General features: G+C 39.6%; 1 protein-coding gene across 1 annotated transcript in view; it reads right to left on the bottom strand.

The window, feature by feature from the left end:
- Positions 1–17053, bottom strand: part of PRKAR1B (protein kinase cAMP-dependent type I regulatory subunit beta) — a gene marked incomplete at its 3' end in the record, with an annotated part of 97295 nt that overhangs the window by 34960 nt on the left and 45282 nt on the right. Inside the window, exons 4-5 of the mRNA XM_082006972.1 lie at positions 5890–5951; positions 5090–5136 (exon numbers count right to left, since the gene is read on the bottom strand). Of these exons, the coding sequence (XP_081863098.1) occupies positions 5090–5136; positions 5890–5951 (109 nt within the window). The remainder of the gene's footprint in view (positions 1–5089; positions 5137–5889; positions 5952–17053) is intronic.

The following is a 17053-nucleotide window of genomic DNA, read 5'->3' as shown; positions in this document are numbered from 1 at the left end:
AACTTCATTGGAGTGAATTTACCATTACTTTAATTTTGTATTGCTGATTTCAAGTTGACTTTTAGCATTTTTTTTGCTGCCACTTTGTGATCTCTGCAGACAATCTAATTTGTTCCAGGCATTGCAACTTTTAGATCTTAAATCCCCTCCCTCAGATCTGTTTGTAATAATTTGTGCTTTGTGTCTTGTCAAGTCTTAGTATTTGTTACCCAAAAATGAAGATGAGGTTTATTTATTCTTGGAAAAATAAGCAAATCTTAGACATGAAGGGTATTTATATGTGGGTAGTTTTCTCAAATGAAGCCAGTGCTTTTGTAGTATGAATTTGCTTTTCTTAAATATAAATATATGAACTTGGAGACCGCGTTCAGAATCCTTAAAAATTCAAGCTGAAAAACTCCAAACTTCAAAGTGTTCTGTTTCAAATTTCAAAAAGCATCCTTCTGAAATTAGAAAGATCATTAACGATGGAAGAATTCAAACCAAAAGCAATCTATGGAATCTAACCATAAAATATAACTAGTTTTAAAATCCAATAGTATTCTCACACAAACCACCATGTAATTTTCGTCTTTGTATACACAATTTAGACAGTTTGTATATACGAATAAAGGCTTCAAGAAGATTTGACCTACAATCAAAAGATAATCTTATCTATTGTCACCAATATTAATGTATAGCTCCACATACAGATTTATACAGTAAATACAGAACCTATTTAAGAAAAAATACTGAAAAGTTTTCATTTTGATTTTCACCATACTATAGTTTGGCTGTTGTTATTTTACAAGAAGAAAACCTGAGAATGACTGTAGAGAAAGTTGCTGTGACATTAAATAGAATAGGAAGCTGTTGAGTCTAAAAAAAATACATCTGTTTTAAAAGGGTAGTTGACAGTGCTTTTTAAAGTAAAAAATGTGAGGTTATAAGATTAAAATAATGAACAGGAAGTCATTTTTATATTTAGAAATGTGGATTAGAGATTTTTGCAAGATGCATACTTTAGCAGGTACTTTCAAAATCTTTACTGGAAACTATAATTTAAGCTCTGCCAGCTACTTTTTGGCATAGGTTCACATTTGTGAGCAGAAAAGTTTCCGGTAGACAATTGACCTCTAAGACTTCAAACCTCATGCCATCATCTACCTAGTACAAACTTTATCCATCTGCAGGGCTGGGTCATGAGTTAATAACTCTCAACCCTGAAGTGCTAAGGAGGAAGACACTGACTGATAATGCTATCATGTTCTTTCCCATCCAATGCCAGCTTTGGTCAAAGTATACCTGGTTTGTCATATACAGTAGACGAGAGGAAAACACCAGGCTCTCCAAAACCTACCTCTTCCTGATTTCTAAAACCTTTTCTTTTACATATGAAAATTTACAGTCTTCTCCCTTGGAGCACAGTCCATGTTGAGCGTGCTTGCCAGCGAAAATGTACCAACTCTTCTTTGGCTGTCCATAGTAATACCAAGAAGGAAATGTACAGATACTTTATTCTATGCTAACAAGGCTTGTTTGTACCCTAAGAAAGTGTAAGAGTTGAGGATAAGATGGTATTATATTTTCAAATATTTTATTGTACTTCTCATTTGACTCAGATTATTTTTGAGGGAAAATATTAGAATGCTTTTTTAATATTAGAATACTTTTTGGGGTGCCTATGCCAAAACTCTAACAGTAAATTACTTTTAAATGTTGCAGTTTTTTAAACTCAAAATACCACACACTGATTTTATTATTCTGGCTTTGGTGGTGGTTTCTGTTTGGTTTGGGTTGCTTGGTTGATTTTTTTTTTTCAGTTTTGCCGTGATTTTCTTCCAGGGGATGGGAATTTGACGATGGCAATTGCAACCTCCTTTACGTGTATCTTTGCACGTGTATAGAAAACCTGCGTGCGTATCAGTCATGATGTTCTCAGAGTAAATTGCTCCTTGACTCCACCAGACCTGGTACTCCTGTGGAGATGAGGGAAATGATGAAGGCAGATAGCCTGGCCAGGAGTTAAAAGCCTCCATGCATATGCCAACACCAGCTAAACTAGGCAGAAAATGGCTTGAGGCTTTAAGTCTCGGGGTCAATTGTCTACTCTCCAAGTCGCTTTTTTTCTTGGAGAAGGGTGGAAGCATGCCAAAAAAGTATCTGGCAAGGCTTAAATGAACTGCAGCTCACTTACTAGCAGTCTGGATTTTCTTCAGACAATAAGGATTTTAGCACTGCTGCCCAGAAAGTGGAAAAACTCTTTTCTGGGGAGCACTATATACGGTGTGATAGTGCACACCCATGGGGTCTGGGAGCTGCTGCCTTATACAGCAGCAAGTTACTCCACACTAACTGCCCTGGTACAGATTTTACTCGGAGGGGGAGTGGGCTCGCCTTCCTGCAGCTACCCAGCAAAGCCAGTTTAAGTTGGTAACTTCTGGAGCTACCAGGGCGTAGTTGCAACTTGCTCCTGGATGAGCAAATGTTTCTTGCACCTTCCACAGTATCTTGCAAAGGAATTCAGTGCATGTTTTGGCTGTAGTTATAGGAAAGGCTTAGGAAGGAGAGAGAACCCAGCTGAAAAGATGGGGAGAGCAGGAGGGGGACAGCAAGAGAGTTGGTCACAGAAGAGTTTTGCAGGACTCAGAGGGGTCAGGAGCTTTGGCCGCTCCTGAAATAAGCTCAGTCCAAATGGCATCACTTAAGACTTTTTAGGATGTATTTGTCCCACAGCTCATGTCAGAAAATTGTCCATACTTGTGTCTCAGAAGTGTCAACAAGATGACCTTATTGCGGATCTGTCCATTTTGACCTGTCCTAGCAGATATAGGCTGATTCTGGCAATTAGAGGAGTAGAGATTGAGAATGTTTGTCAACGTGAAGTTGAGATCTACTCAAAGAAACCCAGTTATTTCATTCATTGCTTAGAAAATCTGCTGTTGCAAGTCTCATAGACAAGGCAGGAAAAATATCCTATACCATACCTAAGTGACTGGAGGACTGCATGCTACTCAGAATGCAAAGAAAACTTCTGCCTTCAACTCTAACAGTGTAAAATAAAGCTGTGCACTACACTCTTTATTTAGCAAACCAGCAAGTCCCACTGAAGTCAATAGAATTGCTCAGGTGCTTAAAGGAGGATTGGTGCTTAGCTTGTCAAATCAGGGGTCTGGGATAAAATTTTCACATCTATCCAGCTTAAGAGCTTACACATAATTGCACTGCAGTGGCACTGAGGCCATTCAGTCACTATGGTAGTTTTCCAAATTTTACCCCAAATCCTACCTCAGAAGTCTCACAGGTCCCTGAATTGTTCTGGGAAAAACAAGATTATTCTGCAAAAGACTTTAATGAACTCAAAAAACAATCAATGAAAAATGATCTGGACACATTATCTCTTCTTGGGCCATTTGTGGTCAAGATTATTTATGAATTTCAACTTGCCATAAAAACAAGGAGAATCTCTGATATACAAGTAGTATGATGCAGTAAAGGTGTTTCTCAGTAGATGTCAGGATATACCTGGTAAGCAAACTAAGATGCTGTCTTACCTGACAGAGAACACAGCAACCAGTGCTCTAAACAAGTCCAATGTTTGCAGAGCCACGGCCACCTTGGCCATTAGTGGCAACCATCAGTTATGGAAAACCCACAAACCACCTTGTGCAAAGGTTTTACAAGCAGACACAAAGCTAGCTAGGCCCTGGACATTTATTTTCCCCGTTTTGTCACTGCTTTGTAAGAGTGATATGTGCATATGGAAGAGTATCTGTTTTGCAATTAATTGCAAGGGTTTTGCTGACTCTTTTCTGATGTCATTTGGTCCCCCTCTATCCCTCAGTCAGATGGTGAAGAAAACTTTCCCAAAGATTTTGAGGGAGGACAAATTATTTTTGAAGAGGATTAATCTATAACTTCAATGTGTGCATTTGCGTATGTTTGTGGGTCTGATTCAAAGCCAGTGAACTCATTAAGCTCAGTATCGGCCCCTAACCAATTATTTTAAAACTAAATTTTAGCACTGTTCTATAAATACTGCTCTTTTATTTTCTGACCCTGTGGATGTGGCAACACTTGCTATTGGGAGGTATGCCTGATAGGAACAGTGAGTCAGACGGATTTCCTGAGAAGCAACTTCCAGAGGCAGAGGCAGCATGTGAGGTTTCTCAATTCCCAACAATACCAATTAGATGGTCTTCTGACACAAACAGACTGCTAAAAAAAATAACTTTCACTAAAATAACTGTATGCGTCCTGCCCGGATTTAAAATAAATCACTTCTTTAAATATGCCAAACAAAACTCATCTGGGCATCCAAAGAGCAACGTTGCTAATGAGCAAGCCTGTCCTATCCAACAGCTGTGGATATGTAAGGTGTGTGTAGAAAATTCAGTCAAATGAGGAACTTGTAGCAAAACTGCAAAAGAGTGAGTTTCATATGGGATAAAAATGATGAGGTGAATAGATTATGATTTGGAAGGCAGGTTCAGAAAGAAGCTTCTTTTTGAAGACTTGCTGATTAAACCACTGCATACTCCTGTAAACATTTTGTGGTCTAACAGATCACTTTACACTTATAATAATCCTTGCTTTATTAATATGCTGCATTGTTCGTGTATTTGGACCTAATTTTAAAAGCAAATTAAGGTTTCTAAGATGAAACTCGCTGCCTCAGGCTGCATCTCAATTTGATGAAAAAAAAAAACACACAACACATGAGCTAAGCTAACTGATTAAAGAAAATATTTTCCTTACGGTTGATCTGAACCCTCGGGTGCATTCCAGCACGGTGGCCTGCTCTGCCAAAGACTGCACACCTCCAGGTGTGGTTAGGGTTCTGAAGATAATGTCATTTGCTTGGTTTTGATACCAAGCTTTCCGGCTTGGAATGGACAAATAAGCTAGGATGTAAAACAAGCCAATTATAAAATTACACGCAAATGACTTAACACAACAAAAGCAAAGTAATGAGACCAATCCTGTGAAATCTATTTCAAGAAGAAAGGCGACAGAACCACAGCAAATGGCTGGATCAAGCTGTGTGCCACAGCACACAATTTTATTACGTAGCTTCCAAATAAATACTGTACTGTAAGAGTGTACTTACGTCTACCTCGCCTTGGTCAATCACATAGAAGTTGTCTCCTTCATCACCTGGAAAGAAAATACAAAAGGTGATTGTTTCCTGAAGGTCTGCTAAGCTATTCAATAATTTCCTGTCTCCATATTTAATCCTGCACATATTTGCACAGGTTTGTACACCAGATTACTTAGAGAGATTCATTTTCTTAAACATCCTTGCCTATTTGCCTTTGTAAATCAAAATATCACTATGATTTCTTCCTATTAATAACTTTCAACTGCATTAATTTATCTCTTTTGATGGATTCAACACTTCATTCAGTGTAAACACACAAGAGGCTTTAATATAGCCTGAGGGTAATGAAGTCCTCCACAACATGCTGCAGGCATGCAGGTAAGTTGCCAAATGCGATAACTACGATACAGCACAATGAGGTGTTGAATATTCCCAACAACCATAAAAATATTTTCCATCTCTAATTACTCCCAGCTAGCCTGTGCCACCCTTATGCATTCTCAGCTGTGGTTTACTTCCTGACTATCTTCTGTTAAGGAATGAACGTTTTCATTTGACGTGCAATTTATCTACATTTAACTGTAGCACTTTGAAACCCTGGAGATCTACCAGTGTGGCTTTGTAGGAGTCCTCTTGCACATGTAGCAAAAGACCTGCATCCATGAACTTATGATACAGCTGCACACTTAAAAGCTTTTGGAATACGGTTATTCTTCCCGTTAAGCAAAAAGGGTGAAATCTCAAATGGAGAGATGTGAATTGTACGATCTTAGAAAACATAGAAGGGAAAAAATGAGAGGAAGAATTACCCTGTTGTATGACTGTTTCTCCTGCGATGTGTGTGACGGGGAACATGGCGTCGAATATGTCACTGGGGAAAAAAAAGAAACGTTTATTAATGAATCAGACCTATTTCTTATCTAGCCAGTAGACCTACCTTCACTGTTTCATTTAGCCTTCATTAACAGATTTTGCAGAAAAAGAAAAGGAAAATATTAGTTGTAATTGTGAAATGAGCCCCTGCTTGGCAAGAAATCAAAATACGTAGTTAGGCACAAGCTGTGGTTTAAAACTAAGTGAGACCATGATTCAGTGCATGCTATTTTGAAAGAACTCCTGAATTATATGCATATAGGCCACTTCTTATGGCACTGCACAAACTAGCCAGCCTGAGTATTTTATTGTCTAAGCAGACAGATTTCAGATTTTCAGCTGCGATCGGTATGTGTCACAGCAGTAATTGGTAGATGCCTAAATGGGAGCTCTCCTCTTCTGAACATCTGGCCTCACCTTTACAAGCAAAACCTGTTCCACAAAACAGAGCAGATTTGGAAAGGTAGATGGCTCTAAATTAATGTAGCATAAGACCTGGCAAGAGATTGCACTCACAGTGCAGAGAGGCCAAACTCTGAAAATCTTAGTGAGCTACTCGTGAGAAGGGAATTTGACCAATGCTAGAGAAACACCGAAGCTGCAGAAGAGCCTTGTGCTCATTAATCACCGCTGAATTACACACCTTACTGTGGTCTCCAGCATACTGTCACATATCCTTAAAAGGCCAGGCAGAGCAGTAAGGACTGGAATGCACCCTGCACCAACACTTCGGGCAACTTGCCCAAATCCAGTCCTTTGTTTATTGAGGGAGACAGCAGGCTCCCTGGAGCCAGGGTTTCCTTTCCCCACATCAGATTTTGGGGAACTTATTTTCAGAAGCATGAACCGCACCAAGACGGGCGCTCCCCACCTCTCTTCCCCTTCCTATGCATCAGTCTCAAGGGCTAAAGGAAATAGCTCCCCGACACAAACAAAAGACAGCAAGGAGGAATTGTTAACTAGTCTCTTCCCTGGTCTGGTCTAGGAATGGTCCATCCAGAGACCACTGATGACAGTGCTGAGATGAAATGCTTCTGCCTGGAACGGAGCGAAGTCCTCACAATCATAATGGAGCGTGAACAGTGAAGAAACCTAAAATTTTCATCAAAATAGCCAGAAGATCAGCAAACAAACCCATGCTACATTTCAATGCCTTATATGGGAAATGCATATTGTAAAATCCCATTATTAGCTTATTTCCTGTTCAACTGTTCCAGAATTTATTCAGACTCAGTTCTAGGAAATGTTTCACTTCTAAGTTCAAACTGGTCATGTCTTTCCTCTTCAGCAGCCAGAATGTTTTTGCTCAGTATCACAGCTCTGCGTCAGCTCCGCTTGTAGGAGAACTGGGAGATTTCAAACCAGGCACTCTGCAGTACCTGCAAGCGATGCTTAGCCCATGACCTATAATGAAATGATATATTTTACCCCTGTTGCTTCATCAGGCCCACCCTGTGCCAGTCCTACTCACGTTCAGGAAATACCCTCACCATGGATAAAAAGCCTGCTCAGAGGCTCTAAGGAGAAACCTCTTTCTCACCTCATTCTGAGCACCAATGCAAAGACCTATAAGAAATTATTCTGAAGAGTATATGGATTGTATTCTTAAATCCACTAAACCTTTTTAATGATCTTACATGGGTTCGGCATTTCCCCAGTTCAAGGGACCTCTCTGTCTCTGCATCCATCTGGTGCAGTCTGTGGAGCTGATCCCTGTGCCAAACCTCGGTGCCCTCCACCTAAAAGAAATGGGAGCTGAGGTTCAGATGGGATGGGGGAAACTACCAGGGTAGTAGGTGCCAAACTGGAACAGCCACTGAGGGACCTTATGTCGATGAGGCAACTCAGGCTGTTCTTCAGGAGCTCTGGGACCTGGAAATTCAGTATGACAGAGGCTCATTTGCCTCCCTGTGGTTTTCCCTTGGCTGTGCCTTGGGCACCTCACCGAGCTTTAAGAACAGTCCTGCAGCCTGCAGAAAATTTACTGGAGGAAATGGCACTCTGTGTGGCAGAGAAGAGAGTCTTCAATGGATACATTCAAAAATAGGCACAACACTCTGAATATCAATAACCAAACCAAAATGTGACTGTTGGAACAAACTTGGAAACCTTTTTTTTAAATAGAAATATAGAGGAAATAACTACCCACGGTTTTACGCCTTCATCTTTGTTTTAAGGCTGTATTCTATTTATAACTTAACAATTGACTGTACAAACAGTGCCCAATAAATTTTGTATAGCACCGCACTCTTGTCCAAAATGTTCCACATTTTATTTCTGCAACACCTTTTAGTTTTATCAAAAAAACCCTCTCTAAAAGTCACAGACTAAAACTTTCAGCGGATGGCATAATGAACCCGAAGTCTATTAGCAGCAATAGCAGTTTTACACTAGTATTCTGCTGTGTAGCAGTGTAGCAGAGTATTAGTGTAAATATTCTAGCACTCCATATACAATGTATTTCAGCAAAGACTTAATCTTATTAGACCAAGACTTGGATTTTTAAAGAGACCTTTCAAGGACATGTCATCAAACATTAGTCTAAAATACATAGGAACACCAGACACACGAGGTACCCAAAGTCATGGTGATGTTGATGTGCATCTTCAGAGTGAAAAAAGGGCATATCTTTGATAAACAAATGTAAGTGACCAATGATATCATGACTGTCACTGGAAATACAATGTCATATTTCTTTTCTGCTAGGGAACTATTGTTCTTAACTGATACGGTTAGGCCAAGATTTCTCACAGTGATTAATGAGTTGGAGTGTTTTTGCTTTTGGATGCTCAATTTGAGATTCATTAAGCAGACTCAGATCTCAGATGATACGGATCAGCAGGCAGCCTCAAAGTTTCTCAACCTACAAGTCTGGCAGCCAAGAACTGGGACATTCAGAATACCACCAAAGAAAACCACCCTTCTGGAAATTGTCGTCTCCTAAAGTACCAAATGCTTAAGGTCCCTGCATGAAATCTGGCTTTTGATTTAATTCAGACTAAGTGTAGAATCTGTTTGGAAATTTTTCTTATTGCCTTATTGCAATGCCTTATTGCATCTGAAATAAACACAAAAATGTCACAGAGATCAATATACCAAAATGCTTTGAAAATTTGAAAAAAGTTTTCCTGACCCAAGCCAAAATCTGAAACTACAATAAGCAGACTTATTTTCCACCTCCCCAATAAACGTCTGATGCTCTGTATTCAGTTTCAGCCACATGTCCTGCGTCTGTACTATGCAGGGAAAACAAGCTTTAAATACTGAATAAGAAGTGGCACTTGCTAAAGGCATAAACAATATGGCCAAGGCCAAAAATATGGCCTGTTGGTTTTTTCCTGTACCACGCACTTGTTTATAAGACATTCAAAATCACTCGCTGACCATTATAGCAAAAAAAAAGTCCTTACAAATACAGCGCTGCAACCATCTCGCCACCAAGCAAAGACTGTAGCTATGTTCTGCTACAGCTCTGCAAAAGTAGGTAGTTGTATTTCTTGGGTTTGAAGGTTTTGTTAAATAATTAGGGCCAAACACACACATATACATTCCTAACAACCAAAATTCAAGCACAAGCAGGTTTTATTCCAGCATAAACAGAAAGCCAGAAAATCAGTAGTTAAGTCTTCACCAAGTGTTAAACCACCATGATTTCATCTTCTGTCTGAGCTGCAGCACCAAGAACACAGCAGCCTCTGTCTTCTGCCCCTGCACCAGCTATTTAACTGTTGACACCAACTGTTCCAGCAATGCTGTGTGCTGAACTGATATGGAAACAGTTTGATTTTCTGCCAGGATTTTTATGATTGTGCTGTAAATGAGAACTGCTCAGAGGGATTTCCTTATTTTGTTGAAAATGTACCACTTTCCCTGTATTCAGATGACTCAGGTGATGGAAGAAGAAAATAGGGCACCAGCTCTGGTATTTCAGCTGTTGTTTTGTGAGACTGCAACCAAGAGAGATGACTGCACCCAGCGCATCCGGGGCTCAGCATCAGTACTGGGAGGGCTCTTTCTCACCCTCTCCAGAGCCGAAGCTTTTGCTAGGCTTTGCGATTTTTTCACAGCTTCCCTACCTACTTCCAGAGGATCTGTATCTGGTTACTCATGGCACCTGGAGTCAAACATTTGTTCCAATCAGAAGGTATCAAGGGCAATTTTTGGCTTGGAAGTTTTTTTGCAGGTGGGACTGTATGTACCTGAATAGCCACATTTGCATCCAAAGGGAGACACTAGCAGGACATCACTAATGTTTTTCAGGGGGATTTCTGCACATTTAATTCTTTGTAACTTTTTTTGACAGTATCGTTCAAAAACGTTACAAGAAAAGATTGTGAGCAGCATAGAACATACAGAGAGCAGTTAACAAGTCCAACAAAGTGAAACCAAGATATGTGTTTAGACATGAAATCTCTATCTATTCAATCAAAAAATACCATCTGTCTTCTTAGGGAATATCAAAATTTAAAAGACTTTTTTAAAAAGGTCAAAGATATCAAAGACTTGCAGCAAGTTTTAACACATGAAGTGTCTTCTATGTGTGCACAGGAGAATTGCAAACAACTGCGATCAGACCTGAAATCGCCGGGGCTGATCCTCTGCTGTCTGTCATCTCTAATGACTTCTGGCCACCTGCCTGGGTTGAGCCAGTTCCCTTTTCATGCAAAGAAGGAAAACTCTACTGGAATCAATGAAACTGCAGCTATTTAGACCAGCAAAGAGTCTATCACGGTGATTGCAAAATAAATATGATGAAACACTTTGCTGATTTAATTCAGTAGCATTTTATAAACCCCATTTGCCAAGATGCAAATGACTGTGCTAGGAAGAAGCCAGTGGAGAGGGCAGGGCCAAGGGGTTCTCTTTCTCACGAGAAAAAGTGAGTGATAACAATAAAACATCTCATCTGCTTTTACACCGAGGCTGCTTGGAGTCGGCGTAGAATGTGAGCGACAAAATAAATAACGTGCACTGTAGGTAACAGCACTGGCAATGAGCAACCGAGAAGAAGCTTGTTAAAACAAAGCAAGAGAAGGAGGATTCCAAGCACTTCCAGAACTAGACCATGGCAATGGCCAAAATAGGGAAACTATGTAAGACAATTTATCAGTTTCCCAATCAGATTTCTTTCCAGCCCTTGCTGTGCTGAATGCATGGCAGGAAAGGAAAAATGGAAGAGACAAAATGCATACGTGTTAGACAAAAATGGAAAATCCTCGTTGTACCTGCAGGTTATAATTTGTGGCAGTTCAACCAGAACAATTTTATTGTGCAGGCAGACTCAGAAAGCCTTCAATATGTGCACTATACAGAGTTTTTTCTTCTTTTGCTATCTCTCTAGCAAAACAAAGCAAGCCCTGTATTGTTAAGCATAACTTTAAAAGATATGTAGCTGCTCTGGCATAATTCAACAAATGACATGCAACATTTTCTTGGAGTGAAGCTGCCCTAGCAGGAGGATTCCAGTGTTTTAAACTTTCCTACTTAACAGACCTTTAAAATTTAGTAGACTTAGTTGATAGTAACTCTGCATTTCTTTAGCTGTAGCTCTTATACCTGGGTGATACTTTAAGATTTCTGAAGTTTGGGGGTGGGGGTGGTGGCTCTTCTCATGTATGTCTAATATTTTCTTATGATTCTTTCCTGAAAAGATAACAGCTTTCTAGCAACTGTTCTAACAACTGCTTCTCCTGCTTTGTAAGGATGAATAGCACAGAATTTAAACCAGACAACTGGCTTCAATTAACATCTATGTAGTGAAGGAATAAATGCAGTACTTTACCACTGAATAAAATGCAAGTGTCTATGCTATGTGTACGGATAAGGCTTCGATCCATACTGCTTGCTCCTAGGAACGCTGCATGTCATTGCTGATGTACAATACTGAAACCACCCAGAAACAATTATTCTTATTTACTGACTATTGAGAATAAAAGCAATACCCACAGGTAAAATAAAAGATTCTTTTTTAGAGCTATTTAAAACTAAGAGCCTGGAGCTTACAATTGCTATAATCAAATATATGGTGTCACAAGCATGTACCTAAGAGGGAGAGTCAGTACTGAAGCCTTAATAAAAACATTATCCATCTACTTCTGTTCACTTCTTTTCCTGTTAGGACAGCAACAAATTAATTATAGCAGCATACAAAGCTATTAACAATTGTGAATATTTAATTACTTCATTATAATGGCCAATGTTTAGTTATTATTACAATTAAGATGTAATGTATTAAATTAAAATGCATTAATTTCACTATAATGACCATGTAAGTCTTTGAAATCAGACATGAGAAGACATTCTGGATGGCAGGTTAAAATTAAAGTCCATGTCTAACTCTGTAACTTAACTTTATTAAGTCACAAGTCTACATAACTGAGGCATGTGAAAGAGAAAGAAATAAAAGATTATCATCTTCTATTTCTGTGAAGTATTTCCATTTTTACTGTTTTATGAAGTGCTTTGACAGGTCCATTACTTATTACACTGAATGAACTGAATGAAACTTTATGAGCAGAGCCTCGATTCATTTTACAGACTCTATACATCTACGTGTCAATGATTCACATCATCTTCAACATGTTAACAATAGCTTTCAAAGAGAAAGAGTATGTGCAGAGACCTTAATCTGGAAAACCATCTGCCACGGCCAACTGCAAGATGTGGTGACCCTCTAGAAAGGGGCCAAGCCTTATGGCTCAAGAGTGACAAGGTCCAATCCCACACTCTACCCCAAAACTTTCACCTTGGCCTCTTTTCCTCCTGTCCACCCCTCAGAAGCATCATTTAATTCAAGCCATGCTGCCACGGTCTTGGTTGTACCACGCTCGTCCAAGAGGCAGGGCTTAGTGGAAATGTAACTCAGGCCCATCTCTTACTATCACCTCTAGCTAACCTTTCACAAGGTTGAGGGAAGACCCATGCTTCCTTCAACTAGTCCCAGTTCCAGACCCATCAGCCTGTTTGCATAAGCAGTCCTGTGGCAAGGCACGCAATGGATGCTGGGAGGTAGAGGAGGACATTACACAATGTTCATGCTAAGCCATGTATCACACTGTCTAACACCCAACTGCAGGCACACTGCATCTTTTCTAGCAGATGAACACAGGGCAGTTCTCCCTCTGTTGTCTCTCTCTCCCTTGTACGACAGCCTGGGGTACCATGGCCAGTTTTGGGCTCCCGCATACCAGAAAGACATTGACAAACTGGAGCCAGTCCAAGTGGCCACCAAAATTGTCCAAGGCCTGGAGCATACTGCAGGTGGAGAGAGGGTGGGAGAACTGTGTTTATTCTTCTACGAGAAGAAGATCGGGGAGATTTTACTGCTGTCTACAAGTGCTTAACGGGAGGGTATAGAGAAGACAGAGCCAGACTCTTCTAGAGCTGCACAGCAGAGGGATGTCAAATCAACAGGCACAAATGGGAACAGAGGAAATTCCCACCTGATATAAAGGAAAAAATTTCACTATGAGGGTGGTCAAACACTGGAAGAGGGGCCCAGGGAAGGAGTGTTTTTTCAAAACTCAACTGGGCAAGGCTCTTGGTTAGAACAGCCAACTCTGACCAGACCTGCGTTGAGCAGGAGGTCAGAGTAGGGATGTCTGGAAGCCCCTTCCACCCGTCGGGATCCCAGGGTTTGGCACTGAGCTTCTCCCAGTGGGAGAGATGAGGTGGTCCTGAGCTCAGCCGCAGACACCAGGGAGGCGGGGGAGCATGAGTCAGGAGGCCAGCTGGAGGAAATCCCATGCATAATGCATGGAAAATATGCTCTCTGTGTACTGATGGAGGAATATCTGCACGCTTCTGCATGAATAATTGCAATGAGACTGTATCCTGACTTCATACCCCTAATACCACTGCTCATCAACAAAGTCTGTGCATATCAGGAGGCCTTCATTAGAAATTAAGTACCACGTTTCTTTGTGGAAACACACAGTTTGCTGAAACTGAATATTCCCATGGAAAATGGCTGATATAGTTTCCCATTTAAAATGCTTTTAAAGTTTCAAAATTGTCTAAATGTCCTACTGTGATGTCTTCAGATGATATACTTTTCATTATGAAATTACTTCAAAATTAAGTTTCTTAGTAAAAGGTTAAAATCAAAATAAAGCAGTGTTGAAAATGGTATTTCAGTTGACCTTAATCATATTTGTTTGCTTGTTTTCTGTGTGTGAGCGTTCTCAAGATTTTCATCTTGGAACTAAGATTCAAGATGGGGGAAAATTTAAATGCCAAAAGAAAAACAAACGAGCAAAAAAAAAAACCAAACCCAGAGAAACTTGGGTCAATAATACACACTTCCTACTTGGTTATGTACAAATATATACATATACACACAGAGGAACACACATACTAGACTGCACAGGCTTCTTTCTGCTTTAGTAGGTACAGGGTAGTGATTAGGAACTCTCTTCTTGGCCAGCAGGTACAAGACTCTAATGCAAAGATAGAGACATTTACAGAGGTTACACACTGTAAGAACACAGCATTGCTGTACGCATACTGTACTGAAGCTTTTACTCTGAGAAAGCACCAAATACATTATTATTAGAAGCACAGAAGGGCACCGTAATGAAGTCAAAGGCATTATTTGTATGCGTTGGCATTGTAGAAGTGACCCAGGGAAACGCTTAGCACAATGACAAACCGTGCACTTCAGATAAAGTGGGCCAAATCCATCCCTGGCATCACTGAAACGAGGTCAGCATATGTGAGCTGACTAAAGAGAAGGATGGCCCTTTAAGTCCCAGATGAGTATATATGATTTACATTTTCAACACAATTAATTACTTGTCACTTTCCCAAACATTCTGGAAAAGCAATGGCACATACCATGCTGAAAAAGTAAGTATTTTAACTTAATAACTGAAAGAAAATCGCTTCTGGTGGGACAGAAACACAACACCACATGAATAATTACCGTTCCCAAAACAAGTCTCTGTTGTTATTAATATGACGCAAATTCCACCAGGGATAAAGGGTGACCATAACAAAGTTCCCATATTTGAACAATTAATTTCTTCTGGTCCATTTAAATCTCTTCACTCTTTAATTTCAAGCTCCCTCTTCTGGACTATCCCAATGAAGCTAGAGAGTCACTATGCACTACTCCTCACCCTTCCTTTAGTAACCAGGTCACACAGCTAAAGAAACCCTCGGCAAACACTGATACAGATCCCTAATCACCATGTCCCAGCTTCAGGGTTGCTATCGCTGAAGTGCTTTGAAAACATAATAGTATATGCTGAGATTTAAAGGGCTTTCAGAGGTTTGCAGTTATAAATGCACTATTACGCAATCTCTTGGAGTAGATGATGGAGGAGATGTCCCTCTACATAAGGATATGGGACATATATCTCTAGGGATATCCCTATATAGGGATATAGGACGTTATTTTAAATAATGAACTATGATAAATTGTATTTCACATGTACATAAGTAAATATGAACAAAACCATATTATGTACACTACCTTACTCTTCGCATTATGCAGTGAAGAGAAATATCTCCCCCAGAAGAGTAATAGCATTTTTTGTTTTCCGTTTGAGATTGAAATGGAGGACATTCTTCCATGAAAATGATATTGTATATATTTATCTTTTCTTACATCCTTATGATTAGCAAACTGTTGACAGAGAAAGTTTTATTCTAATAATTCACCAAATTTTCCTATTCAGAGCATGATTACAAACAAACTTGTGGTTGTGGAACTTGGACATCAACACAATATTAATCTATTTTCATTATTTTCTTTTCTTTTACTATTTTTTTGCACTCTGTGCAAGAAACAGTTCTAACGGTTTTCTATAAATACAGGAAAATTAAATTGTATTTGAAAATTATGGTTGTTCCTTCGAATCATATACTTAGTGCTCCTACGCGCTATTTTTATGACTAGAGCTTCTGTACCTAGAAGAAAGGCTTGAGTACCACCAGACAGCACCTGCTCCTGGCAACTATATCAGCAGAAAGAGAGATAAGAATTATCTGGTATTAGGTTAAAATCTTTTCCCTTCTGTGCCTGGTGGCCTTTGGCATTAACAAAAAAATCAGGATACTGCAAGAATGCTAAAGATGCTAGTGCTAAAAAATGACATGATGCTAAAGAATGACAAGATGCTGAATATAAATGGAGTTGGAGAGGTTTTTTATCATGCTCATGCAAAATAGTTTTGTACATCAGGAAACTCCTAGTGTAATTTTGGTAATATCTGGACCAATACCTAGTGCCACTGGAAAAGCTCGGAAGCGATTAGAGACTGAAGCCAAGGCTCTGCAGAGTTGTGGTTCCCAAGTCACCCAGCAGCGTGCCTGCTGCGAGTCAGAGGAACGCATGCTGCAACTAATCAAGCGGTGTTTGACATGCGTCTCCTCTGGCTGACAAGCACATAACATACGGCTGCAAGCATCTCCCACATCTCGCTTAATTAATTTCCATCCTTGTTGTGTGCTCCCACACCTGGAGATATCAAACAGCTGCGTATAATAAAAACATTTTAACCTGTGTTAGTGGATAGGATTCAATTTAGATTATAATTGGATCAGTAAATTAAATCATTATAAAATAGCTGATAAAGGTTCTCTAGAATGAGTCAGAACAATTTTTTAAAAGTGTGTAAATCTAGTGTTAAAGAGCTGATGAATAAAATTCATAGCTGACACAAAACCACATGTCCACAAGCACTTGCTTTTCTATTTGCATATCTATTATAGCTTACAGACATGTGCAAACTCATACACCCACACATTTTCCTTATGTTTTCCCTAAGTTTATCATTACTCTCCTTCATCTCTGATTCACAGCATTTCTGAGATAGAATCTTTTACAATAAAACGAACTAGAGATAAAATTTCCCTAGACAATAAATACTTCTTTTGTAGGAGCTTTTTAGTGAACTATCGTGATTAAGCAGCTTCATTTTTTTACAGCTCCACTAATTCAAAGAAGGAGAAAATACAGATCGATCAGATCAGATGATACATGCATTTTTTCTTAAGTGATCTGTACTTGCAGGGGTCTGAAGTACAGGGAGCTTTTTTAAGCATGAAGAGCTGTTTAAATATGTAGATGCACAAACACAGACCTAAGGGCACACT

Source organism: Phaethon aethereus (genome assembly GCF_964289735.1).
Source record: "Phaethon aethereus genome assembly, chromosome: 15".
NCBI classification, from domain to species: Eukaryota; Metazoa; Chordata; class Aves; order Phaethontiformes; family Phaethontidae; genus Phaethon; species Phaethon aethereus.
This window is presented reverse-complemented; position numbering and strand designations above follow the sequence as displayed.